Source organism: Entelurus aequoreus, linkage group LG10 (assembly GCF_033978785.1).
Source record: "Entelurus aequoreus isolate RoL-2023_Sb linkage group LG10, RoL_Eaeq_v1.1, whole genome shotgun sequence".
Taxonomy (NCBI): domain Eukaryota; kingdom Metazoa; phylum Chordata; class Actinopteri; order Syngnathiformes; family Syngnathidae; genus Entelurus; species Entelurus aequoreus.
The window spans coordinates 4,372,686-4,394,359 of NC_084740.1; the positions used below are offsets into that span (position 1 = coordinate 4,372,686).

Here is a 21,674-nt window from a genome sequence, read left to right on the forward strand (position 1 = left end):
TCAATGTATAATACACTACTTGTTCATAACTGGCAGCAATTTGGTTTCCTTTCATTCTACATATTCTTGTCTCCTCCTTAACTGGCTATCCTGTAAAGTGAGGATGAATTCCTCACTTTCCTATTGTTGTTACTCAGCCAGCGTTTGTGGGTCAGATGGACCCGTTGCATTTTGTGGCTTTTAATGCCTCACAATCAAGCACTTTTATGTTAAAATACTGAACAAATGTTTACCTTATCCCAATAAACATCTCTTCAGTATTTTATAGGGGTGTAACGGTACACAAAAATTTCAGTTCGGTACGTACCTCTGTTTAGAGGTCACGGTTCGGTTCATTTTCGGTACAGTAAGAAAACAACAAAATTATACATATTTTGGTTATTTATTTACCAAATTTGTAAACGATGGCATAACATACATATACACACAGGGTCTATTGCCAGGGTTAATGTGGTCAACATATATCAAATAAAAACTAAATAAGATAAGGCTCAGAATGGTTTCTTAACAAAACCTTTCTACATATAAAGTGCTTTTTTTGATGGATTGATTGATTGATTGACTTAGACTTAGACAAACTTTAATGATCCACAAGGGAAATTGTTCAACACAGTAGCTCAGTTACAATGATGGAAAGGACAATGCAGGTATAAATAGACTAATATAGCTATAAAAAATCTAACATATATACGAATATATACATATGTGTACAGAGTAATTTATATACAGATATATTATATTATGTCTATAACATATATACAATATAAACCAATGACCATGTACAATATTACAGTATATACAGTCTATATGACAGCAGCAGCATAAAATGGAGAGTAGGTCCAGCAGGAAATAGAAAATAGACATTATAAACAAAGAGAAGTAGCTAACATGTCAGGTGAGACTGAGACTTTTATTAGTAGATTGCACAGTACAGTACGTATTCCGTACAATTGACCACTAAATGGTAAAACCGCAATAAGTTTTTCAACTTGTTTAAGTCCACGTTAATCAACATTAACCTGCATCAAGTTGTTGCTCCGATTAAAAAAAATGACAAAACTTTTCTTCTACATATAAAAAGTGCAACATTAAACAGTTTCAAGTCAACTCAGCCTCAGATTAACTTTTCTCCCCCCCCCCCCAGCCTGGCTAACTTGGCAGTAAGAGGATATACTGTATGGTCTTATTGTTCTTCCACCATAGAAGTGGGTCAAAATCTAGTTTCTAATGCAATATGGTCTTAAATCTGCTGCTATAAAAACATTTGTTATTGCTTTAGCCCTGCCTGACTCGCCGAGGAGAGGCTGCTTGAATGCGGTGGTGACGCTTCAAATGGGTTAGCATGTTTGACGTGTTGTCAGAAGCAGCTGCTGAACAATGTCGGCAAACCCCCGTCCTCCATTGTTGTATCGCGCAGCCAAAGTGTTTCCAAACGGGAGATCTTAACGAGGCAGGAGGGTCTTCCAGCTCTGGTTTTTACATGTTGTAGTAGCCCGGTCGCTGCTAGCATGCCGTGTGTTGTGCCTCGGTGTGCATTGTTTACACAACGTGCGGTACGCTACTTAATATGTCCGTGTGGAAACTCGTTCGGTACACCACCGAACCGAAACCCCCGTACCGAAACGGTTCAATACAAATACACGTACCGTTACACCCCTACAAAATACTGAACAGATGTTTACCTTATCCCAATAAACATCTGTTCAGTATTTTAACATAAAAGTGATTGTGAGGCATTAAAAGCCACAAAATGCAACGGGTCCATCAGACCCACAAACGCTGGCTGAGTAACAACAATATGAACGTTGCACGGAAAATTTCTCTGCCAGTTTCTGCATCCCACAGGGATTCTTCTTTTGTGTTTCTGCACCTGCGGTTCCCACACAAGGTTGCAACATTGTTTGTCAACACTGTCTGCTCTCATTTTCTCGCACATTTGACCCTCTGATGTTCTGTGTACCTACACTCTGTCCTCCCCTTGTCTTGGTACGTGTGTGGTTTTGTGTGTGGTTTTGTGTGTGTGTGTGTGTGTGTGTGTGTGTGTGTGTGTGTGTGTGTGTGTGTGTGTGTGTGTGTGTGTGTGTGTGTGTGTGTGTGTGTGTGTGTGTGTGTGTGTGAGTGTGAGTGTGTCATACAGAACATCAATTTCCGCACTTCTATTAGCCCCTGGTCAAGTGGACCTGGACATCTTATATGTAATAGAAATGTGTAGGTGGGGTGTATGGTGTGTGTTCATTAAATATGTATTCTGATTAGGGCTGCAACAACTAATCGATTAAAATCGATTATAAAAATAGTTGGCGATTAATTTAGTCATCGATTCGTTGGATCTATGCTATGCGCATGCGCTGAGGCTAGGTTTTTAAAAAATTTTTTTTACCTTTATTTATAAACTGCAACATTTACAAACAGCTGAGAAACAATAATCAAAATAACAGGGTTGTAACGGTACGTGTATTTGTATCGAACCGTTTCGGTACGGGGGTTTCGGTTCGGTGCGCAGGTGTACCGAACGAGTTTCCACACGGACATATTAAGTAGCGTACTGCACGTTGTGTAAACAATGCTCAAAATGCCGGACATTTGAGGCATTTAAGAAACTCCGCCCTGACAGCTCCGCAAAAGAGGACATGCCCGGTGAAAAGAGGACGTATGGTCAGTCTATCGTAGCCCGTTAGCTGCTAGCATGCTAGCAAAAGAGGACATGTCCGGTGAAACCGATCGCTGTTAGCATGCTAGCAGCTACCGGGCTAGGATAGACTGACCATACGTCCTCTTTTCACCGGACATGTCCTCTTTTGCGGAGTTTCTTAAATGCCTCAAATGTCCGGCATTTTGAGTTAGGGTTGCGTGTATTTTCAATGTACGTTCAGGGTTAAGAAGGGGTTAAAAACAAAACAAATTGTGCGCGCAGCAGCATTGGTGAGGGAGGGGCAGAGACAGAGAGAGCGAGAGAGTTATGATAAACGCGCATGCGTCGCCAGGCTCTGCTTTTTATCCATAGATTTATCACATTTAAATTTTTATTATCTATAGCAGGGGTGTCAAAAGTGTGCATTTTTGTAACATTTTCCTTGTTTTATTTGGCAAGTTGAAAGAACATGGCGCCAGTATGCTGTTTTTTTTCAATAAAATACTGGAAAGGATAGAAATGTAGTTTGTCTCTTTTATCCGATTATTAATCGAAGTAATAATCGACAGATTAATCGATTATCAAATGAATCGTTAGTTGCAGCCCTAATTCTGATATATGTTCTTCACAGAAAATGAGCCAAAGTCAGTGAGTCTCAGTTTGAAAAATGTATTAATAGTATCATTTTTCTTTTAATAAAAAATGAACACGGGTCCCACCGACCCGAACACCACACAAGGGTTAATAGATGTCTGTGTGTGCTTGTCTCATTTCAGCTAGAAGAGGTGCGCGGTGTACCCGCCAACAGTGAAAAGGCCATCTCTGAGGCCACAGCTTGCAAGGAAGAGCTGGAGAAGCAGAAGGGGAAAGAGGAGGAAAAACTCAAAGAGGTGATGGAGAGTCTGAAGGAAGAGACCAGTGGCTTACAGCAGGACAAGGAAGTACGTGAAGAGGTCTTGTCCCCTAAACATTCAATCCATGCACGGCCTTAACCTCGCCTTTTTTTCTTTTTTTTTTGTCAGACCAAAGAGAAAGAGCTGATGGGGCTCAGCGTGGCCGTGAACGAGACGCGCTCTCGTAAGGATCTTGCCCAGTCGGAGCTGGACATCTACCTGAGCCGCCACAACACAGCCGTGACACAGCTCAACTCGGCCAAACAGACGCTCCAAACCACGTCGGACACGCTGCGGGAGCGCCGCGCTGCTATTAAAGAGCTGGAAGTCAACATTCCCGAGAGAGGGAAGGAGTTAAAGAAGGTCGTTTGACAGTTGTACTGCACACGTTGGCTCAGCAGCATCATTAACGGAAGAACCTTGTTGCTGCCCTCTGCAGGACGAGCAAGAGCTGGAGCAGCTGATGAAGATGGAAAATGAGACCCGGCAGACCGTGGGGGAGATGAGGCAGAAGGTGGATGAAGCCAAGAGCTCGCTGTCCTCCAAGCGCAGTCGAGGAAAGGTCCTGGATGCACTCATGCAGCAGACAAGGAGTGGCAGAATTCCTGGGATCCTCGGAAGACTGGTAGGGAAAAAATACTTTTAATAAGGATTTCTTGTCACTGATTTCATGTTAGCTGAGCGTCTTTTCACACAATCATTGCTCTGTCCCTAATAGTTGGCATGTAACTAGATCAGAGGTGTCAAACTCATTTTCATTGAGGGCCACATCGCAGTAACGGCTGCTTTCAGAGGGCTGCATTTTTTAAAATTAGTTTACATCATGCACGCAGGTAAAACACCTGTGATTAATCATGATTATTCGAAATGCATATGCATTTGATTATTAGATTTTTAAAAAAATCTATAACTTGCTTTAAAATCATAAATAAATGCGGCAAGCAGATATTTAACTTTTTGTTTTTATCTCACACAACTAGCTTTGCAATACAGTATGTAATAATATAATTTGTATGATCAGATAATAATAAAGTTTAAAATATTGCATTTTTTTTCTGTCAAAATTGAAAGAACGAATGCATTTCGCAAAAGAAAAAAAAAAGTATATATATATGTATGTGTATTTATATATGTATGTGTATTTATATATGTATGTGTATTTATATATATATATATATATATATATATATATATATATATATATATATATATATATGTATGTGTATTTATATATATATATATATATATATATATATATATATATATATATATATATATATATATATATATATATATATATATATATATATACACTACCGTTCAAAAGTTTGGGGTCACCCAAACAATTTAGTGGAATAGCCTTCATTTCTAAGAACAAGAATAGACTGTCGAGTTTCAGATGAAAGTTCTCTTTTTCTGGCCATTTTGAGCGTTTAATTGACCCCACAAATGTGATGCTCCAGAAACTCAATCTGCTCAAAGGAAGGTCAGTTTTGTAGCTTCTGTAACGAGCTAAAGTGTTTTCAGATGTGTGAACATGATTGCACAAGGGTTTTCTAATCATCAATTAGCCTTCTGAGCCAATGAGCAAACACATTGTACCATTAGAACACTGGAGTGATAGTTGCTGGAAATGGGCCTCTATACACCTATGTAGATATTGCACCAACATAAACACAACAGAACAAATACCCAGAACCTCTTGCAGCACTAACTCTTCCGGGACGCTACAATATACACCGCCCGCCCACCTCAACCTCCTCATGCTCTCTCAGGGAGAGCATGTCCCAAATTCCAAGCTGCTGTTTTGAGGCATGTTAAAAAAAAGAATGAACTATATGACTTCAATAATAAATATGGCAGTGCCATGTTGGCATTTTTTGCCATAACTTGAGTTGATTTATTTTGGAACACCTTGTTGCATTGTTTAATGCATCCAGCGGGGCATCACAACAACATTAGGCATAATAATGTGTTCATTCCACGACTGTATATATCGGTATCGCTTGATATCGGAATCGGTAATTAAAGAGTTGGACAATATCGGAATATCGGATATCTGCAAAAAAGCCATTATCGGACATCTCTAATTGAAACCCATTTTTTGCAGGCTTTCGCGGGCCGCATAGAATTATGTGGCGGGCCAAAACTGGCTTGAGTTTGACACATTTGAACTAGATGAAAATCTCACGCCACGGTATTAAGGCCACAGGACAGTTTTATTGCTGTATTGTCCAAAAAAGAGGACTTGGTAAAAATGGCGTAGTGTAAAATGAAGCCGCAGTAACGTTAAGGATAATTGAACACTGGCGTTCTAATCATATTTATTACTTCAAATAGGTACAATATCAAGTGGTCTAACATACTACTGGTATATCATGATTTTCTGTAGACGGCGCGGTGTGTGCTTTTTGTTTTGTTTTTGTTTTTGCATTTCCGCGCTCCTACATGAGAAGTTACGGCAAAAGGAAATAACTGCTCGTCTACTCACTCATTGGACTGGCAATGGACATGTTTTTCTCCTCGGATGTTAAAGTAAAGTCAAAATGTGGCCATACGTCTGATTTCTACTTTGCAGGAGGTCCTCCACACTGCACAGGGCTTCATGGGAGAAGTCATTTACTTCTCAAATCGGCCAACTTAATAGCAACAAAATACCTTGATTTTGACAATACCGTTACATCCCTTCCAGATAGTGATAATTCTCTCCATGCAGGGAGACCTCGGAGCCATAGATGAAAAGTACGACGTGGCCATTTCCTCCTGCTGTGGAGCTCTGGACCACATAGTGGTGGACACCATCGACACGGCTCAGAAATGTGTTGTATTCCTCAAAGAGCAGAACATCGGCATGGCGACTTTCATCGGTCTTGACAAGGTGAGTACCGCTGGCTTTTCGGACACAACTGCCAAGGTGGACCAAGCTTGATGGACCGACCTCTCCTGGCCTCAGATGACGGTGTGGGAGAGGAACATGGGACCAATCCGCACCCCTGAGGACAGCCCCCGTCTCTTTGACATGGTGAGGATGAACGACGAGAGCGTGCGTCCGGCGTTCTACTTTGCCTTGAGGGACACCCTGGTCGCCCAAGACATGGAGCAGGCAACAAGGATTGCCTTCCAGAGAGACCGGCGTTGGAGGGTGGTCACCCTCAAGGGGCAGATCATTGAGATGGCTGGTCGGTGTCATCCTGTTTCTCTTCCACACTTCCCACACTTCTTGTTTGGAGTTGGAGCTCATCTAGTGTCCTCACAGGAACCATGACTGGAGGAGGACGAACAATAAAGGGCCGGATGGGCTCTTCTCTCAACACAGAAGTCTCCCAGGAGGAGGTAAGTCAACTATCATCAAGGTTGAGGTCCACTGCTTTCTTCACATGCAGCCCCAGTGTTGACATCTATCAGTGGCCTGGTGGTTAGAGTGTCCGCCCTGAGATGAGTAGGTTGTGAGTTCAAACCCCGGCCGAGTCATACCAAAGACTATACAAATGGGAGCCATTACCTCCGTGCTTGTCACTCAGCATCAAGGGTTGGAATTGGGGGTTAAATCACCAAAAATTATTCCCGGGCGCGGCCACCGCTGCTGCCCACTGCTCCCCTCAGCTCCCAGGAGGTGAACAAGGGGATGGGTCAAATTTCACCACACCTGGTGTGTGTGTGTGACAATCATCGGTACTTTAACTTTAACTTAATCTCCTCTAAAAGCACTATTGTCTAAGTCTGAAATTTTTTACATCAAATTATGCTGACAATTTCTTTGAAAAACAAATGTGTTACCAAAAAGCGTGCATATAAAAATTCAATATGGAAAAATTTGCTGCTTCAAAAAGCAAGACTCACTTCCGGTCAATTAAGACTGAGGCAAGGGCTGGGCGATATGGCCTTTTTTTAATATCGCGATATTTTAAGGCCATATCGCGATACACCATATATATCTCAATATTTTGCCTTAGCCTTGAATGAACACTTGATTAGGGATGATACTCGAAACCGGTTTTCCCGGTTGTTTGATAAAAAAAATGAACCGAGTCCTCGGACTCGAATCCTTTTTTGAGAACTGGTACCCGTTATCGAGACCACTGTAGTAAAGAAAAAGAGTTGGTTCTTTATTCAAATCCCTCTGAACGAATCCCGTCCCGACCAGAAATGCTCCGTGTGACATCATAAGAAATGACGTCACGTAGCTCAGTCATTAGGCGCAGATAGGGAAAGCAGGAAAAAAATGGACGGGAAAAAGCGCTCCAAGGTGTAATAAAGTTCAAAACAAAAAGGTATAATCCAATGAATAACTTTACTGAGAAATTTGAGCAGGGTACAAACACATGAACACTCACAACCTGAAACATAGCAACCAGGCTAGCAACGCACCTCCTTTACGGCAGCTGTCGCAACGTTCTTAAAGCAACCGCAGCACATACATATATATACAACACATCTCCCTTTTTTAACTTTTGTTTTTCTTTCCTTGTAAACAAAACAAAATCACACTGTAGATGTGTTGTCTGTGTAATTATAAATAATGCAGACGAGGCGTGTTGGCTGAGTTCTTGACGTTTACTTTCACAGTGTGCTCATAACCTCATTCTTAGCTGCCGGGTGACGATATGCAACACTTTTTGGGGCTACCGCGCATGCTCGTCACTCCCGTTGCATGCTGGGTAGTGTTGTTGTTATATTCCCTAGCTCATAACATCTTTCCCCCTAATAAGAAATAATGTTAACTCAATAAAGTGTATTTCTTTTTTTAGCTTTAACTTTTCATTTTTTAGCATTGTAACCACATTTGCAAAGAACCTTTCTCTTCATAGAATTTTCTTTCAATAAAGAAATAAAGTGCAAAAATGTCAAAGCATCATAACAAACAGTTATGTCAAATAGCAGCAGAATTGCACTTTTTGGAGAGCTGTATTATTTTCAGTTTTGTGCCCAAGGGACTGATTTTATTTAACACTATATTATTATTTATACACCTATAGCAGGGGTGGGCAATTAATTTTTACCGGGGGCCGCATGAGCAACCCGAGCACTGCTGGAGGGCCACATCGACAATATTTCAATTAAATTTTGCTCAATATTATTTTTGATATATACCGTAAGATAAATAATAATAATAATAATAGTAATACTTCAACATAGTGTGTGTAACAGCATTCCATGACTAATATATATAAATTAACATTAATAATAAATGACAGTAAAATAAGCACACGTATGACTGAGGAGTCATAGTGTAACTTTGTGTGGTGTTTTAGAGTTGTCCGACTTTTTGTGTGGCCTTAAACGCACCAGTGGTTTAGTGCTATGCGTGTTGGTGACAGATGACAAGTTGCTTTTGGCCTGGTTTGTACGGCAGAAAATGACTAGTTTTTCGAGATAGAATTGTTTTACTCATGTTTTTGGTGTGGTTATGTCCGAATATAAACAGTTTTGTTCAATAAAGTGATCGATATAATTCCTGTCCTCGAAGCATCTCGATAGACGTTACAATAATTGAACGGTGTTCAATTGAACGGTGTTGACGAACACCGTTAGTGCCGCTTGTTGTCACTGTCACTCAAAGTTGCATTGCAAAATTACATAGAATAAATATGTTTATTTTGTTTATAATTCAGATGGGATTTGATTTGGTGCGCGGCATATACTTGCTGCGCGCAGCGGACGCTTGAGCAGTGCGCAATTGCGCAGGCACGCACCTTAGGTGAGGGGACGTTGCTTTGCAGTTCATGTGTTGTTGAAAACACGGCATTCCTCATCAACTTTTCTCTTTTTGGCGTCTCGGGTGTAAACCGTGCATCACTTGTCGCTGCATGTGCACCTTCACTCGCAGGTTACACACGGACACACGCCCATAAATAATACTTTTCAAAATAAAAGCAGCACAGTTGTATTGCGCGCAGGACATAGATGTTTTTTCAACTTTATTTTGTAATTGCAGTTGTTCACATTCACTCACAATCACGCACACGTCCACACGGAAGTAATACAAACAAAAGCAGCACCGTTGTATTGCACACTCGACATAGATACTTTTTAAAATTTATTTTGTAATTTATAATTGGCCTCACGCGGGCCGGACAGGGACGCACAAAGGGCCGGATGCGGCCCGCGGGCCGCAGAATGCCCAGGTCTGACCTATAGTGATCACAGAGACGGCTTGTTTTAGTGTTACTGTATATTTGTTTTATTGAAAAATATACTAATATACTTTGGTTAACAACAGTCATATCGTGGTGTGCAATACGGAGGTTAGTGGGGTTTTATTTGTTGTATTTTATCTTCTATGTATACTTATCAGTGAACAATGTGTAGTGTTTATTATAAACACAAACTCAACAACTCAACACAATAAAAGCACAATCTGTGAGATTGATAACTACAGTTGGAATGTGGGAAGACACGGGCAATATCCAAAAGTCTTTCTGGAATCTACAAACCCCGTTTCCATATGAGTTGGGAAATTGTGTTAGATGTAAATATAAACGGAATACAATGATTTGCAAATCCTTTTCAACCCATATTCAGTTGAATGCACTACAAAGACAACATATTTGATGTTCAAACTCAAACTTTTTTTTTTTTTTTTTGCAAATAATAATTAACTTAGAATTTCATGGCTGCAACACGTGCCAAAGTAGTTGGGAAAGGGCATGTTCACCACTGTGTTACATGTCCTTTTCTTTTAACAACACTCAGTAAACGATTGGGAACTGAGGAAACGAATTGTGGAAGCTTTGAAAGTGGAATTCTTTCCCATTCTTGTTTTATGTAGAGCTTCAGTCGTTCAACAGTCCGGGGGTCTCCGCTGTCGTATTTTAGGCTTCATTATGCGCCACACATTTTCGATGGGAGACAGGTCTGGACTGCAGGCGGGCCAGGAAAGTACCCGCACTCTTTTTTTACGAAGCCACGTTGATGTAACACGTGCTGAATGTGGCTTGGCATTGTCTTGCTGAAATAAGCAGGGGCGTCCATGAAAAAGACGGCGCTTAGATGGCAGCATATGTTGTTCCAAAACCTGTATGTACCTTTCAGCATTAATGGTGCCTTCACAGATGTGTAAGTTACCCATGCCTTGGGCACTAATACACCCCCATACCATCACACATGCTGGCTTTTGAACTTTGCGTCGATAACAGTCTGGATGGTTCGCTTCCCCTTTGGTCCGGATGACACGATGTCGAATATTTCCAAAAACAATTTGAAATGTGGACTCGTCAGACCACAGAACACTTTTCCACTTTGCATGAGTCCATCTTAGATGATCTCGGGCCCAGAGAAGCCGGCGGCGTTTCTGGGTGTTGTTGATAAATGGCTTTCGCTTTGCATAGTAGAGTTTTAACTTGCACTTACAGATGTAGCGACGAACTGTAGTTACTGACAGTGGTTTTCTGAAGTGTTCTTGAGCCCATGTGGTGATATCCTTTAGAGATTGATGTCGGTTTTTGATACAGGGCCGTCTGAGGGATCGAAGGTCACGGTCATTCAATGTTGGTTTCCGGCCATGCCGCTTACGTGGAGTGATTTCTCCAGATTCTCTGAATCTTTTGATGATATTATGGAGCGTAGATGTTGAAATCCCTACATTTCTTGCAATTGCACTTTCAGAAACGTTGTTCTTAAACTGTTTGACTATTTGCTCACGCATTTGTGGACAAAGTGGTGACCCTCGCCCCATCCTTTCTTGTGAAAGACTGAGCATTTTTTGGGAAGCTGTTTTTATACCCAATCATGGCACCCACCTGTTCCCAATTAGCCTGCACACCTGTGGGATGTTCCAAATAAGTCTTTGATGAGCATTCCTCAACTTTATCAGTATTTATTGCCACCTTTCCCAACTTCTTTGTCACGTGTTGCTGGCATCAAATTCTAAAGTTAATGATTATTTGCAAAACAAAAAATGTTTATCAGTTTGAACATCAAATATGTTGTCTTTGTAGCATATTCAACTGAATATGGCTTGAAAATTATTTGCAAATCATTGTATTACGTTTATATTTACATCTAACACAATTTCCCAACTCATATGGAAACAGGGTTTGTAGAAGAGTTGGCCGGTCTGCAGTCTCTGATGATGTGTGTGTGTGTGTGTGTGTGTGTGTGTGTGTGTGTGTGTGTGTGTGTGTGCAGCTTGACTGCATGGAGCGCAAGCTGAACGAGAAGGCGTCAAAGCTGCAGGGCTGCCAAGAGAGGAAGATGCAGCTGGAGGAGAACGTCCAGCGCCTGCGCTCTCAGCTCCGCGACATGAAGAACACGCTGGAGAAATACTCCAACAGCATGACCGTACGCACCGCCTCATCTCGATCCTTCTGACCAATCACCACAGCAGGCGGTGTGGCCTCCAACTGCTCTCGCTCTTTCTGCCTTGCAGAGTCTGGCTGACCAGGAGAGCCACTTAAAGGTCCAGATGAAGGAACTGGAGGCCAACGTGCTGGCTGCTGCCCCAGACAAGACCAAACGGAAACAGATGGAGAAGAGCCTGGAGGCCTTCAAGAAAGGTGGAATTAACTACAACACTTGACTTTGTCAATTCTACAACAACATCAACGTTTCCTGCCGCTTCCAGACTTTGAAGCAGCTTCCAACAAAGCTGCCAAGGTGGAAAACGAGGTGAAGAGGCTCCACAACCTCATCGTGGACATCAACAGCCACAAGCTGAAAGCTCAACAGGACAAGCTGGACAACATCAACAAAGCTCTGGATGAATGCTCGTCCTCCATCACCAAGGCTCAAGTCGCCATCAAGACTGCAGACCGGTGAGCACAAAACAACTCGTGACCCGAGTGTGTGCGCTGTGTGTAATGTGTGTGTAATGTCTGTGTGTGTCTGTGTATGTAACGTGTGTCTGTGTGTGCGTGTATGTAACGTGTGTGTGTATGTAACGTGTGTGTGTGTGGGTGTAACGTGTGTGTGTCTGTGTATGTAATGTGTGTGTGTGTCTGTGTATGTAACGTGTGTGTCTGTGTGTGTAACGTGTGTGTCTGTGTGTGTGTGTAACGTGTGTCTGTGTATGTAACGTGTGTGTGTCTGTGTGTGTAACGTGTGTCTGTGTATGTAACGTGTGTGTGTCTGTGTGTGTATGTAACGTGTGTGTGTCTGTGTGTGTAACGTGTGTCTGTGTATGTAACGTGTGTGTGTCTGTGTGTGTATGTAACGTGTGTGTGTGTGTGTGTGTGTGTATGTAACGTGTGTGTGTCTGTGTGTGTATGTAACGTGTGTGTGTGTGTGTGTGTGTATGTAACGTGTGTGTGTCTGTGGGTGTAACGTGTGTGTAACGTGTGTCTGTGTATGTAACGTGTGTGTGTGTCTGTGTATGTAACGTGTGTGTAACGTGTGTGTATGTAATGTGTGTGTGTATGTAAAGTGTGTGTGTGCGTGTATGTAACGTGTGCGTGTACGTGTGTGTGTGTGGGTGTAACGTGTGTGTAACGTGTGTGTGTCTGTGTATGTAATGTGTGTGTGTGTGTCTGTGTATGTAACGTGTGTGTCTGTGTGTGTAACGTGTGTGTCTGTTTGTGTGTGTAACGTGTGTCTGTGTATGTAACGTGTGTGTGTCTGTGTGTGTAACGTGTGTCTGTGTATGTAACGTGTGTGTGTCTGTGTGTGTATGTAACGTGTGTGTGTCTGTGTGTGTAACGTGTGTCTGTGTATGTAACGTGTGTGTGTGTCTGTGTGTGTATGTAACGTGTGTGTGTGTGTGTATGTGTATGTAACGTGTGTGTGTCTGTGGGTGTAACGTGTGTGTAACGTGTGTCTGTGTATGTAACGTGTGTGTGTGTCTGTGTATGTAACGTGTGTGTAACGTGTGTGTATGTAATGTGTGTGTGTATGTAACGTGTGTGTGTGTGTGTGTATGTAACGTGTGTGTGTGTGTATGTAACGTGTGTGTGTCTGTGGGTGTCTGTGTATGTAACGTGCGTGTCTGTGTGTGTCACGTGTGTGTCACGTGTGTGTCTGTGTTTAACCTGTGGGTGTGTATGTAACCTGTGTCTCTGTGTTACGTGTGTGTCTGTGTGTGTAACGTGTGTGTCTGTGTGTGTAACGTGTGTGTCTGTGTATGTACCGTATGTGTATGTGTACGTGTGTCTGTGTGTGTAATGTGTGTGTATGTAACCTGTGTCTGTGTGTATGTAACCTGTGTGTCACGTGTGTGTCTGTGTATGTAACGTGTGTGTCTGTGTAATGTGTGTGTTTGTATGTAATGTGTTTCTCTGTGTGTGTAACGTGTCTCTATGTGTGTCACGTGTGTCTGTGTATGTAACGTGTGTCTCTGTGTGTGTAATGTGTGTGCAACATGTGTGTCTGTGTATGTAACGTGTGTGTCTGTGTAACGTGTGTGTTTGTATGTAATGTGTTTCTCTGTGTGTGTAACGTGTCTCTATGTGTGTCACGTGTGTCTGTGTATATAGCGTGTGTCTTTGTGTATGTAACGTGTGTCTCTGTGTGTGTAATGTGTGTGTAACGTGTGTGTCTGTGTATGTAACGTGTGTGTCTGTGTATGTAACGTGTGTGTAACGTGTGTCTGTGTGTGTAACGTGTGTCTCTGTGTATGTAAAGTGTGTCTCTGTGTATGTAACGTGGGTCTCTGAGTGTAATGTGTGTGTCTGTGTATGTAACGTGGGTCTCTGAGTGTAATGTGTGTGTCTGTGTATGTAACGTGTGTGTAACGTGTGTCTGTGTGTGTAACCTGTGTGTCTGTGTGTGTAACATGTGTGTAACATGTGTGTCTGTAACCTGTGTCTCTGTGTGTAACGTGTGTGTCTGTGTGTGTCTGTGTGTGAAGTGAATTATATTTATATAGCGCTTTTCTCTAGTGACTCAAAGCACTTTGCATAGTGCTATACAGTATATACTATACACATTACATACATAGTGTCTGTGTGTGTAACGTGTGTGTGTGTGTAATGTGTAATGTGTGTGTGCGTGCAGCAACCTGAAGAAGTGTGAGGAGAGTGTGAGTCGTGTGCAGGCTGAGCTGGAGAGCAATGAGAAGTCTTTAGGGGACTTCACAGAACACCTGACTAAACTGGAGGACCAGGCAGGAGAGATCATGAAGGACTGTCAAGAGGCCGAGGTCAGCACTTTTCTTCTGTCTGCTAAAATAAGTGTGTCACTACTGATGTGTAATCATCTTTTCTTTTTATACCTTTTTACCAACCTGGCATTTTTTGTCATTGGGGTTAGAGTGTGAGATTTTTTCTTGCATAAAACTTCTGGGTAATAGTACTAATCCTAGGCAATAAGTCCTTCAATGTATTTGATGTAAGTTATGTTTGTTTTTTGTACATTTAATGGGTCAAAATTCCCCAAAATTGTATTTGATTCGTTTAAGACTGAAGTAGTTTTACAAGACTGACTTGTTTCAAATGGAAAAAATAAGAATACATGATATGTTTTGTTTTTGGGGGAAACTGCAATTTTTCTCGTTAGGTACAGTCGCGATCAAAAGTGTACATACACGTGTAAAGAACATCATGTCATGGCTGTCTTGAGTTTACAATCATTTCTACAACTCTTGTTTTTTTGTGATGTAGTGATTGGAGCACATACTTGTTGCACACAAAAAACATTCATGAAGTTTGCTTCTTTTATGAATTTATTATGGCTCTACTGAAAATGTGAGCAATCAAAAGTATACATACAGCAATGTTAATATTTGCTTACATGTCCCTTGGCAAGTTGACCTGCAATAAGCCACTTTTGGTAGCCATCCACAAGCTTCTGCTTGACCACTTGACCACTCCTCTTGACTAAATTGGTGCAGTTCAGCAAAATTTGACATGGACTTGTTTCTTCAGCATTGTCCACACGTTTAAGTCAGGACTTTGGGAAGGCCATTCTAAAACCTTCATTCTAGCCTGATTTAGCCATTCCTTTACCACTTTTGAGGTGTGTTTGGGATCATTGTCCTGTTGGAACACCCAACTGCGCCCAAGACCCAACCTCCGGGCTGATGATTTGAGCTTGTCCTGAAGAATTTGGAGGTAATCCTCCTTTTTCATTGTCCCATTTAAAGCAGCAGTTCCATTGGCAGCAAAACAGGCCCAGAGCATAATACTACCACCACCATGCTTGACTGTGGGCATGATGTTCCTGGGATTAAAGGCCTCACCTTTTCTCCTCCAAACATATTGCTGGGTATTGTGGCCAAGCAGCTCCATTTTTGTTTCATCTGACATCACATGGACAAAGATAAGACCTTCTGGAGGAAAGTTCTGTGGTCAGATGAAACAAAAATGGAGCTGTTTGGCCACAATACCCAGCAATATGTTTGGTGGAACAGGGGTTAGTGCACGTGCCTCACAATACAAAGGTCCTGAGTTCAATCCCGGGCTCGGGATCTTCCTGTGTGGAGTTTGCATGTTCTCCCCGTGACTGCGTGGGTTCCCTCCGGGTACTCCGGCTTCCTCTCACCTCCAAAGACATGCACCTGGGGATAGGCCCCTCCCACCTCCAAAGACATGCACCTGGGGATAGGCCCCTCCCACCTCCAAAGACATGCACCTGGGGATAGGTTGATTGGCAACACTAAATGGTCCCTAGTGTGTGAATGTTGTCTATTTGTGTTGGTCCTGTGATGAGGTGGCCACTTGTCCAGGGTGTACCCCGCCATTTCGCCCGAATGCAGCTGGGATAGGCTCCAGCACCCCCCGTCACCCCAAAAGGGACAAGCGGTAGAAAATGGATGGATGGACTAGTTACAGTGGAAGCTCGATTTACAAACATAAGGGTTCTTAAATAGAAACGTTTGTATATTGAAGCAAATTACAAACCATGTAAACATGAACAATGGGTTCCAGCTTTGACAAAAGTCCATATTTTAGTAAAGTTGTGTAACAAGGGGTGATGGATCAACTTTCTATTTCATAACAAAAGCATAAAAAAACAACGAGCTGAATTGTCTTCATTTGCAGCCGCCGAGCCGACACGCACACTTACTGTCACTAGCCCTGTGGTGCGCCAAAGTGTGAAAGCACGACGTTTCTTAATTTTAACAGTGAGGTTGCTACAATGATTTAAAAATGATCAAATCCCAGTGTTTCCCATAAACTGCCAAGATACCTGTGGCGGTGGGGGCGTGGCTATGAGCGTGGTCACCATGTCATCATCGAGTAATTTGCATAATTTACTACAATGATATGATTTTCTCTAAAAAGGCTAAAAAAATGTATACTTACTAATTAATAATAACAGTTTTGTTTTAAACGTCCATCCATCCATCCATCCATCCATCCATTTTACAATATAATTACAAAACTTTATGTACATATTTATATACAGATTTGAACAATAAGTTATTCACTGAAATATATTTATTAATTGTGGTTCTTACAAAAAATATATCTTATAAAATATAAAAGCTAAAATGTCTCAAAGCTCTGCCCCTTTAATTAGTGCATACTAAATCATTTAACTTTAGCCTACTACTACAACCATATTATTTACCAGCAACATAAAGTGAAACAGAGGCAGAGGTGTCCTGCCACAGTCAGTAACAAATAAACAGAAAACAGTAGTGGTGGTAGATAGACACAGAGCTTCATCAAACATCTGATCCACTGAACAAAGAGCTCCAAAAATCTTGAACTTTAGACTGCCATCAGTTTTACTCCCTACACTTAACCATGTGTTTCCTACTGCCTGCAGACTTTGCACCCTTTGTTATATACACATGTTGTGTTTCTAATATAAATACATTTAATAAAGTCAAATACAAATAAGGCAACAAGGAACTATCCTACACTTCTCTTTTGTAAAGTAAATCTGAACAGCCGATATGGGCATCTACATCAACTATATGATTTGCCTGAGAAGCTGAAGAGGACCAAAAAAAAAAAAAAAATTTTTTTTTAAAATTTTTTAATTTTTATTTTGTTTATTTTATTTTTTTTAAATTTTTTTTAATTTGTGGCGGACGTAATTCTTTCGTGGCGGGCCGCCACAAATAAATGAATGTGTGAGAAACCCTGAATCCACTTTGCCTTCTTGGCAAAGCGGTGTCAAAAACGCTGTGGATACTTCCTGAATGCTTCAAACCACACACGGCTTGTCCATTGCTTCCTGTGGACAAGAAATTTTTTTGAAAAAATGCCATAAAAAACAAACACTTAAAAGCACACAAAGTAGCGCTTAGCCAGGCACAAAATGGCTTCGCTGCAGGCACACAATGGTGGATGAAACGTTAAACTGGGACAGATTTTTATTGGGTCTGTGGTTTATACAATGAGGTTTTCCGGTCATTGTATTTTTTTGAAGCAAACAATAACCACTGAGATGAACACCACTGTCAGGTGAAGACATGCTAATTAGACTTGAGGGTGTGCTAAAGGAGCTCCTTGTTGTGCAGGCTGCGCTCCCTGAGGTGCAGGAGCAGTACCAGGCGGTGGTGAAGGAGATCAAGGTCCTCCAGCAGCAGGAGCACGCCCTGCAGCAGGAGTCGCTGAGCGTACGACTGCGCGTGGAGCAGATGGAGGCCGCCATCGGCGAACACAAAAACAAGATGAAACACTGGCAGAAGGAGGTGAGCTTCATCTTGGGTCAGTCCTGTTCACTGAGGGCCACACCTCCGAGGGCCCCTTGTAACATGAATATACATGTATAAGGTCATAATATTACACAACTGCCTATGCATTTGATTGTTTTTTTTTTGCGTTAAAACAATCTGTAGGCTTGCAGCTCAGTCGCCATAATTTTATCGCAGAATTTAGGGTGGTTTATTTTTACAGCACATTAATGTTCATGGAAAAACTACCTTTGATGTTTTTTTAAACAGTAAAATTCTGGCAACTTTTTTTTTTTAACGCAAAATCAATCTTCATTTTTATAATGTACACTTTAATGGATAACTTGCTTTGAAATCATAAGTCAATTATATATTTATTTTGATTTAAAAATGTTTTTTTAATGTACAGTACAGGCCAAAAGTTTGGACACACCTTCTCATTCAATGTGTTTTCTTTATTTTCATGACTATTTACATTGTAGATTGTCACATCAAAACTATGAATGAACACATGTGGAGTTATGTACTTGACAACACAAAAGGTGAAATAACTGAAAACATGTTTTTTATATTCTAGTTTCTTCAAAATAGCCACCCTTTGCTCTGATTACTGCTTTGCACACTCTTGGCATTCTCTCGATGAGCTTCAAGAGGTCGTCACCTGAAATGGTTTTCACTTCACAGGTGTGCTTGAAGCTCATGGAGAGAATGCCAAGAGTGTGCTAAGCAGTAATCAGAACAAAGGGTGGCTATTTTGAAGAAACTAGAATATAAAACATGTTTTCAGTTATTTCACATTTTTTTGTCAAGTACATAACTCCTCATGTGTTCATTCATAGTTTTGATGTGACAATCTACAATGTAAATAGTCATGAAAATAAAGAAAATAGAGATGTCTGATAATGGCTTTTTTGCCGATATTCCGATATTGTCCAACTCTTAATTACCGATACCGATATCTACCGATATATACAGTGGTGGAATGAACACATTATTACGCCTAATTTTGTTGTGATGCCCCGCTGGATGCATTAAACAATGTAACAAGGTTTTCCAAGATAAATCAACTCAAGTTATGGCAAAAAATGCCAACATGGCACTGCCATATTTATTATTGAAGTCACAAAGTGCATTATTTTTTTTAACACGCCTCAAAACAGCAGCTTGGAATTTTGGACATGCTCTCCCTGAGAGAGCATGAGGAGGTTGAGGGGAGCGGGGTTGGGGGGGTCGGGGGTAGCGGGGGGTGTATATTGTAGCATCCCGGAAGAGTTAGTGCTGCAAGGGGTTCTGGGTATTTGTTCTGTTGTGTTTATGTTGTGTTACGGTGCGGATGTTCTCCCGAAATGTGTTTGTCATTCTTGTTTGGTGTGGGTTCACAGTGTGGCGCATATTGGTAACAGTGTTAAACTTGTTTAAATGGTCCCCCTCAGTGTGACCTGTATGGCTGTTGACCAAGTATGCCTTACATTCACTTGTGTGTGTGAAAAGCCGTAGATATTATGTGATTGGGCCGGCACGCAAAGTCTCCCTACGTCCGTGTACACAGCGGCGTTTTAAAAAGTCATGAATTTTACTTTTTGAAACCTAAACCGATAATTTCCGATATTACATTTTAAAGCATTTATCGGCCGATAATATCGGCAGTCCGATATTATCGGGCATCCCTAATAATAATATAATATTGTTACAATATTGATGATATTAAATAAAAATATAATACAAATGTTTTTTGTCACAATGGAAAAAGGGAATACATTTAGTAATAATAGATTAAGTAATAATCCACATAAAATGATGTGGTGGTATCCGGTCAACACTGGAACTCTGCCATGAATCTGGTCCACTCCTCCTGGATATGTGCCCGTCATAGTCTCATCCAATGCAAAGTAATCCATAAAAAAATAAATTTTTGATATTTGCCGCCTCAGGAAATGACGTTTTGGATGTTTCTGATCGGCTAAAATGGTCTTAAGTCCTAGGCTACAGCGCCCCCAGTATTTTGGCATGTGTATGACATTCATTGTATGCGTTTGCTTGGGGACAGAGATAGTTTTTTTAAATGCTGGAGATCCTGTTAAGACCTTAGTTTAGGCCAGGGGTGTCCAAAGTGCGGCCCAGGGGCCATTTGCGGCCCGCAGCTAATTGTTTACCGGCCCGCCACACATTCTGGGAATACTATTATAAAAATAAAAAAGAACATTAAAAAAAGTGGAATGAGGTGAAATCTAACGAGAAAAAGTTGCAATGTTGACACAAAAGCTGCCATGCAGGCTGTTTTTTTTTCTTTTGTCTTTCTTTATTTTTCAGTTTTTGCCATTTCTCAAAAAAAAAAAAGTAATGACAAAAAATCCATGATATAATGAATTATTTTCAGGGCTCCAATTACTTCAAATATTTCACTTTAAAATGTTTTATGTGGTAAATATTGCATATATTGTGTAGTAGCCATATAAAAACATCAAAGTTTTCTTTGACAAAAGCGCATAAAACAAACAAAATAATAGTTCCAGCATAAAATGGACAGATATATCTGAAGTTGATCTCGTAACTTAAGTGTTGAAAGTAAAAGAAAAACCTAATAAAAATGTATCACTTTATGAGTGGGGCACCTTTTGGATCCCAAATATATTTAGTGGTTTTTTATTTATCTTTTCACTGTGATGACTCAAAAATATGAAAGAATTAAAATCAATGGTGTCCTGCATTATTGATCTTTTAGGGCTCTAATGACTAAATACTGCATATTTCAGTTTTACTATAAAAAAAACTAAGTTGTTTTTGACAGAAAAGCCATAAAACATTTTTTTTAATTTGTATTACTTTATATCAACTTGAAGTTGATATAGAGATTTACTGTAAGCGTTAAATAATTAAAAAATAATAATAATCTGACTCATTTAAAAAAATTTAATGACTGAGACCCTTTATGGTCCCCGGGACCCCTAAAGGTAAAATAAATAAAAAATCCATATATTTTGTTATGGTTTGAAAATGAAAAATATCAAAATGGCCCCCACATGCTTTAATTTTTCCCTGTGCGGCCCTCAGTGGAAAAAGTTTGGACACCCCTGGTTTAGGCAGTGGCTCTTTGTTGCTAAGGTGTGACATGTGACCACCGTTCTCTTGGTCCGCAGGCTTCCAAGCTGTCCTTTCACGCCATCGAGGGCCAACCTGAGGAAGAACTCCCTGCTCTCACAGCCGAGCAGCTGGATGCCATCTCGGACCCCAACGTCATCGCCAACAAGATGCTCACCTTGGAGACGCAGTGTGCTCACATGAAGCCCAACCTGGGCGCCATCGCCGAGTACAAGAAGAAGGTACGACGATAAGGTCGCCATGGTCTTCAGCCACATGAACATGTGACTAGGGATCATGCTCGAAACCGGTTTTCCCGGTTGTTCGATAAGAAAAGAACAGAGTCCTCGGACTCGAATCCCTTTTTGAGAACCGGTACCCGTTATCGAGACCACTATAGTAAAGAAAAAGAGTTGGTTCTTTATTCGAATCCCTGGTAACAAATCCCAAATGGGCAATGTTATGCCCATTTGATTGTAGACTCTTACTGACACCTTGTGGCGATATGAAAATACTACGCGTCATTAGTTTGGGCACTTCCGGGTTGAGACAATTGAGAAGTAGACAAGTT

General features: G+C 41.1%; 1 protein-coding gene across 2 annotated transcripts in view; it reads left to right on the forward strand.

Moving 5' to 3' along the window:
* Positions 1–21,674, forward strand: part of smc4 (structural maintenance of chromosomes 4) — a 56,079-nt gene that overhangs the window by 30,402 nt on the left and 4,003 nt on the right. For both annotated transcript variants that reach the window (XM_062062004.1, XM_062062005.1), the window contains exons 10-21: positions 3,409–3,573; positions 3,655–3,888; positions 3,965–4,150; positions 6,242–6,403; positions 6,479–6,704; positions 6,782–6,858; positions 11,653–11,805; positions 11,894–12,020; positions 12,089–12,278; positions 14,452–14,596; positions 17,870–18,043; positions 21,163–21,345. In XM_062062004.1, coding sequence (XP_061917988.1) covers positions 3,409–3,573; positions 3,655–3,888; positions 3,965–4,150; positions 6,242–6,403; positions 6,479–6,704; positions 6,782–6,858; positions 11,653–11,805; positions 11,894–12,020; positions 12,089–12,278; positions 14,452–14,596; positions 17,870–18,043; positions 21,163–21,345 — 2,022 coding nt within the window. The remainder of the gene's footprint in view (positions 1–3,408; positions 3,574–3,654; positions 3,889–3,964; positions 4,151–6,241; positions 6,404–6,478; positions 6,705–6,781; positions 6,859–11,652; positions 11,806–11,893; positions 12,021–12,088; positions 12,279–14,451; positions 14,597–17,869; positions 18,044–21,162; positions 21,346–21,674) is intronic.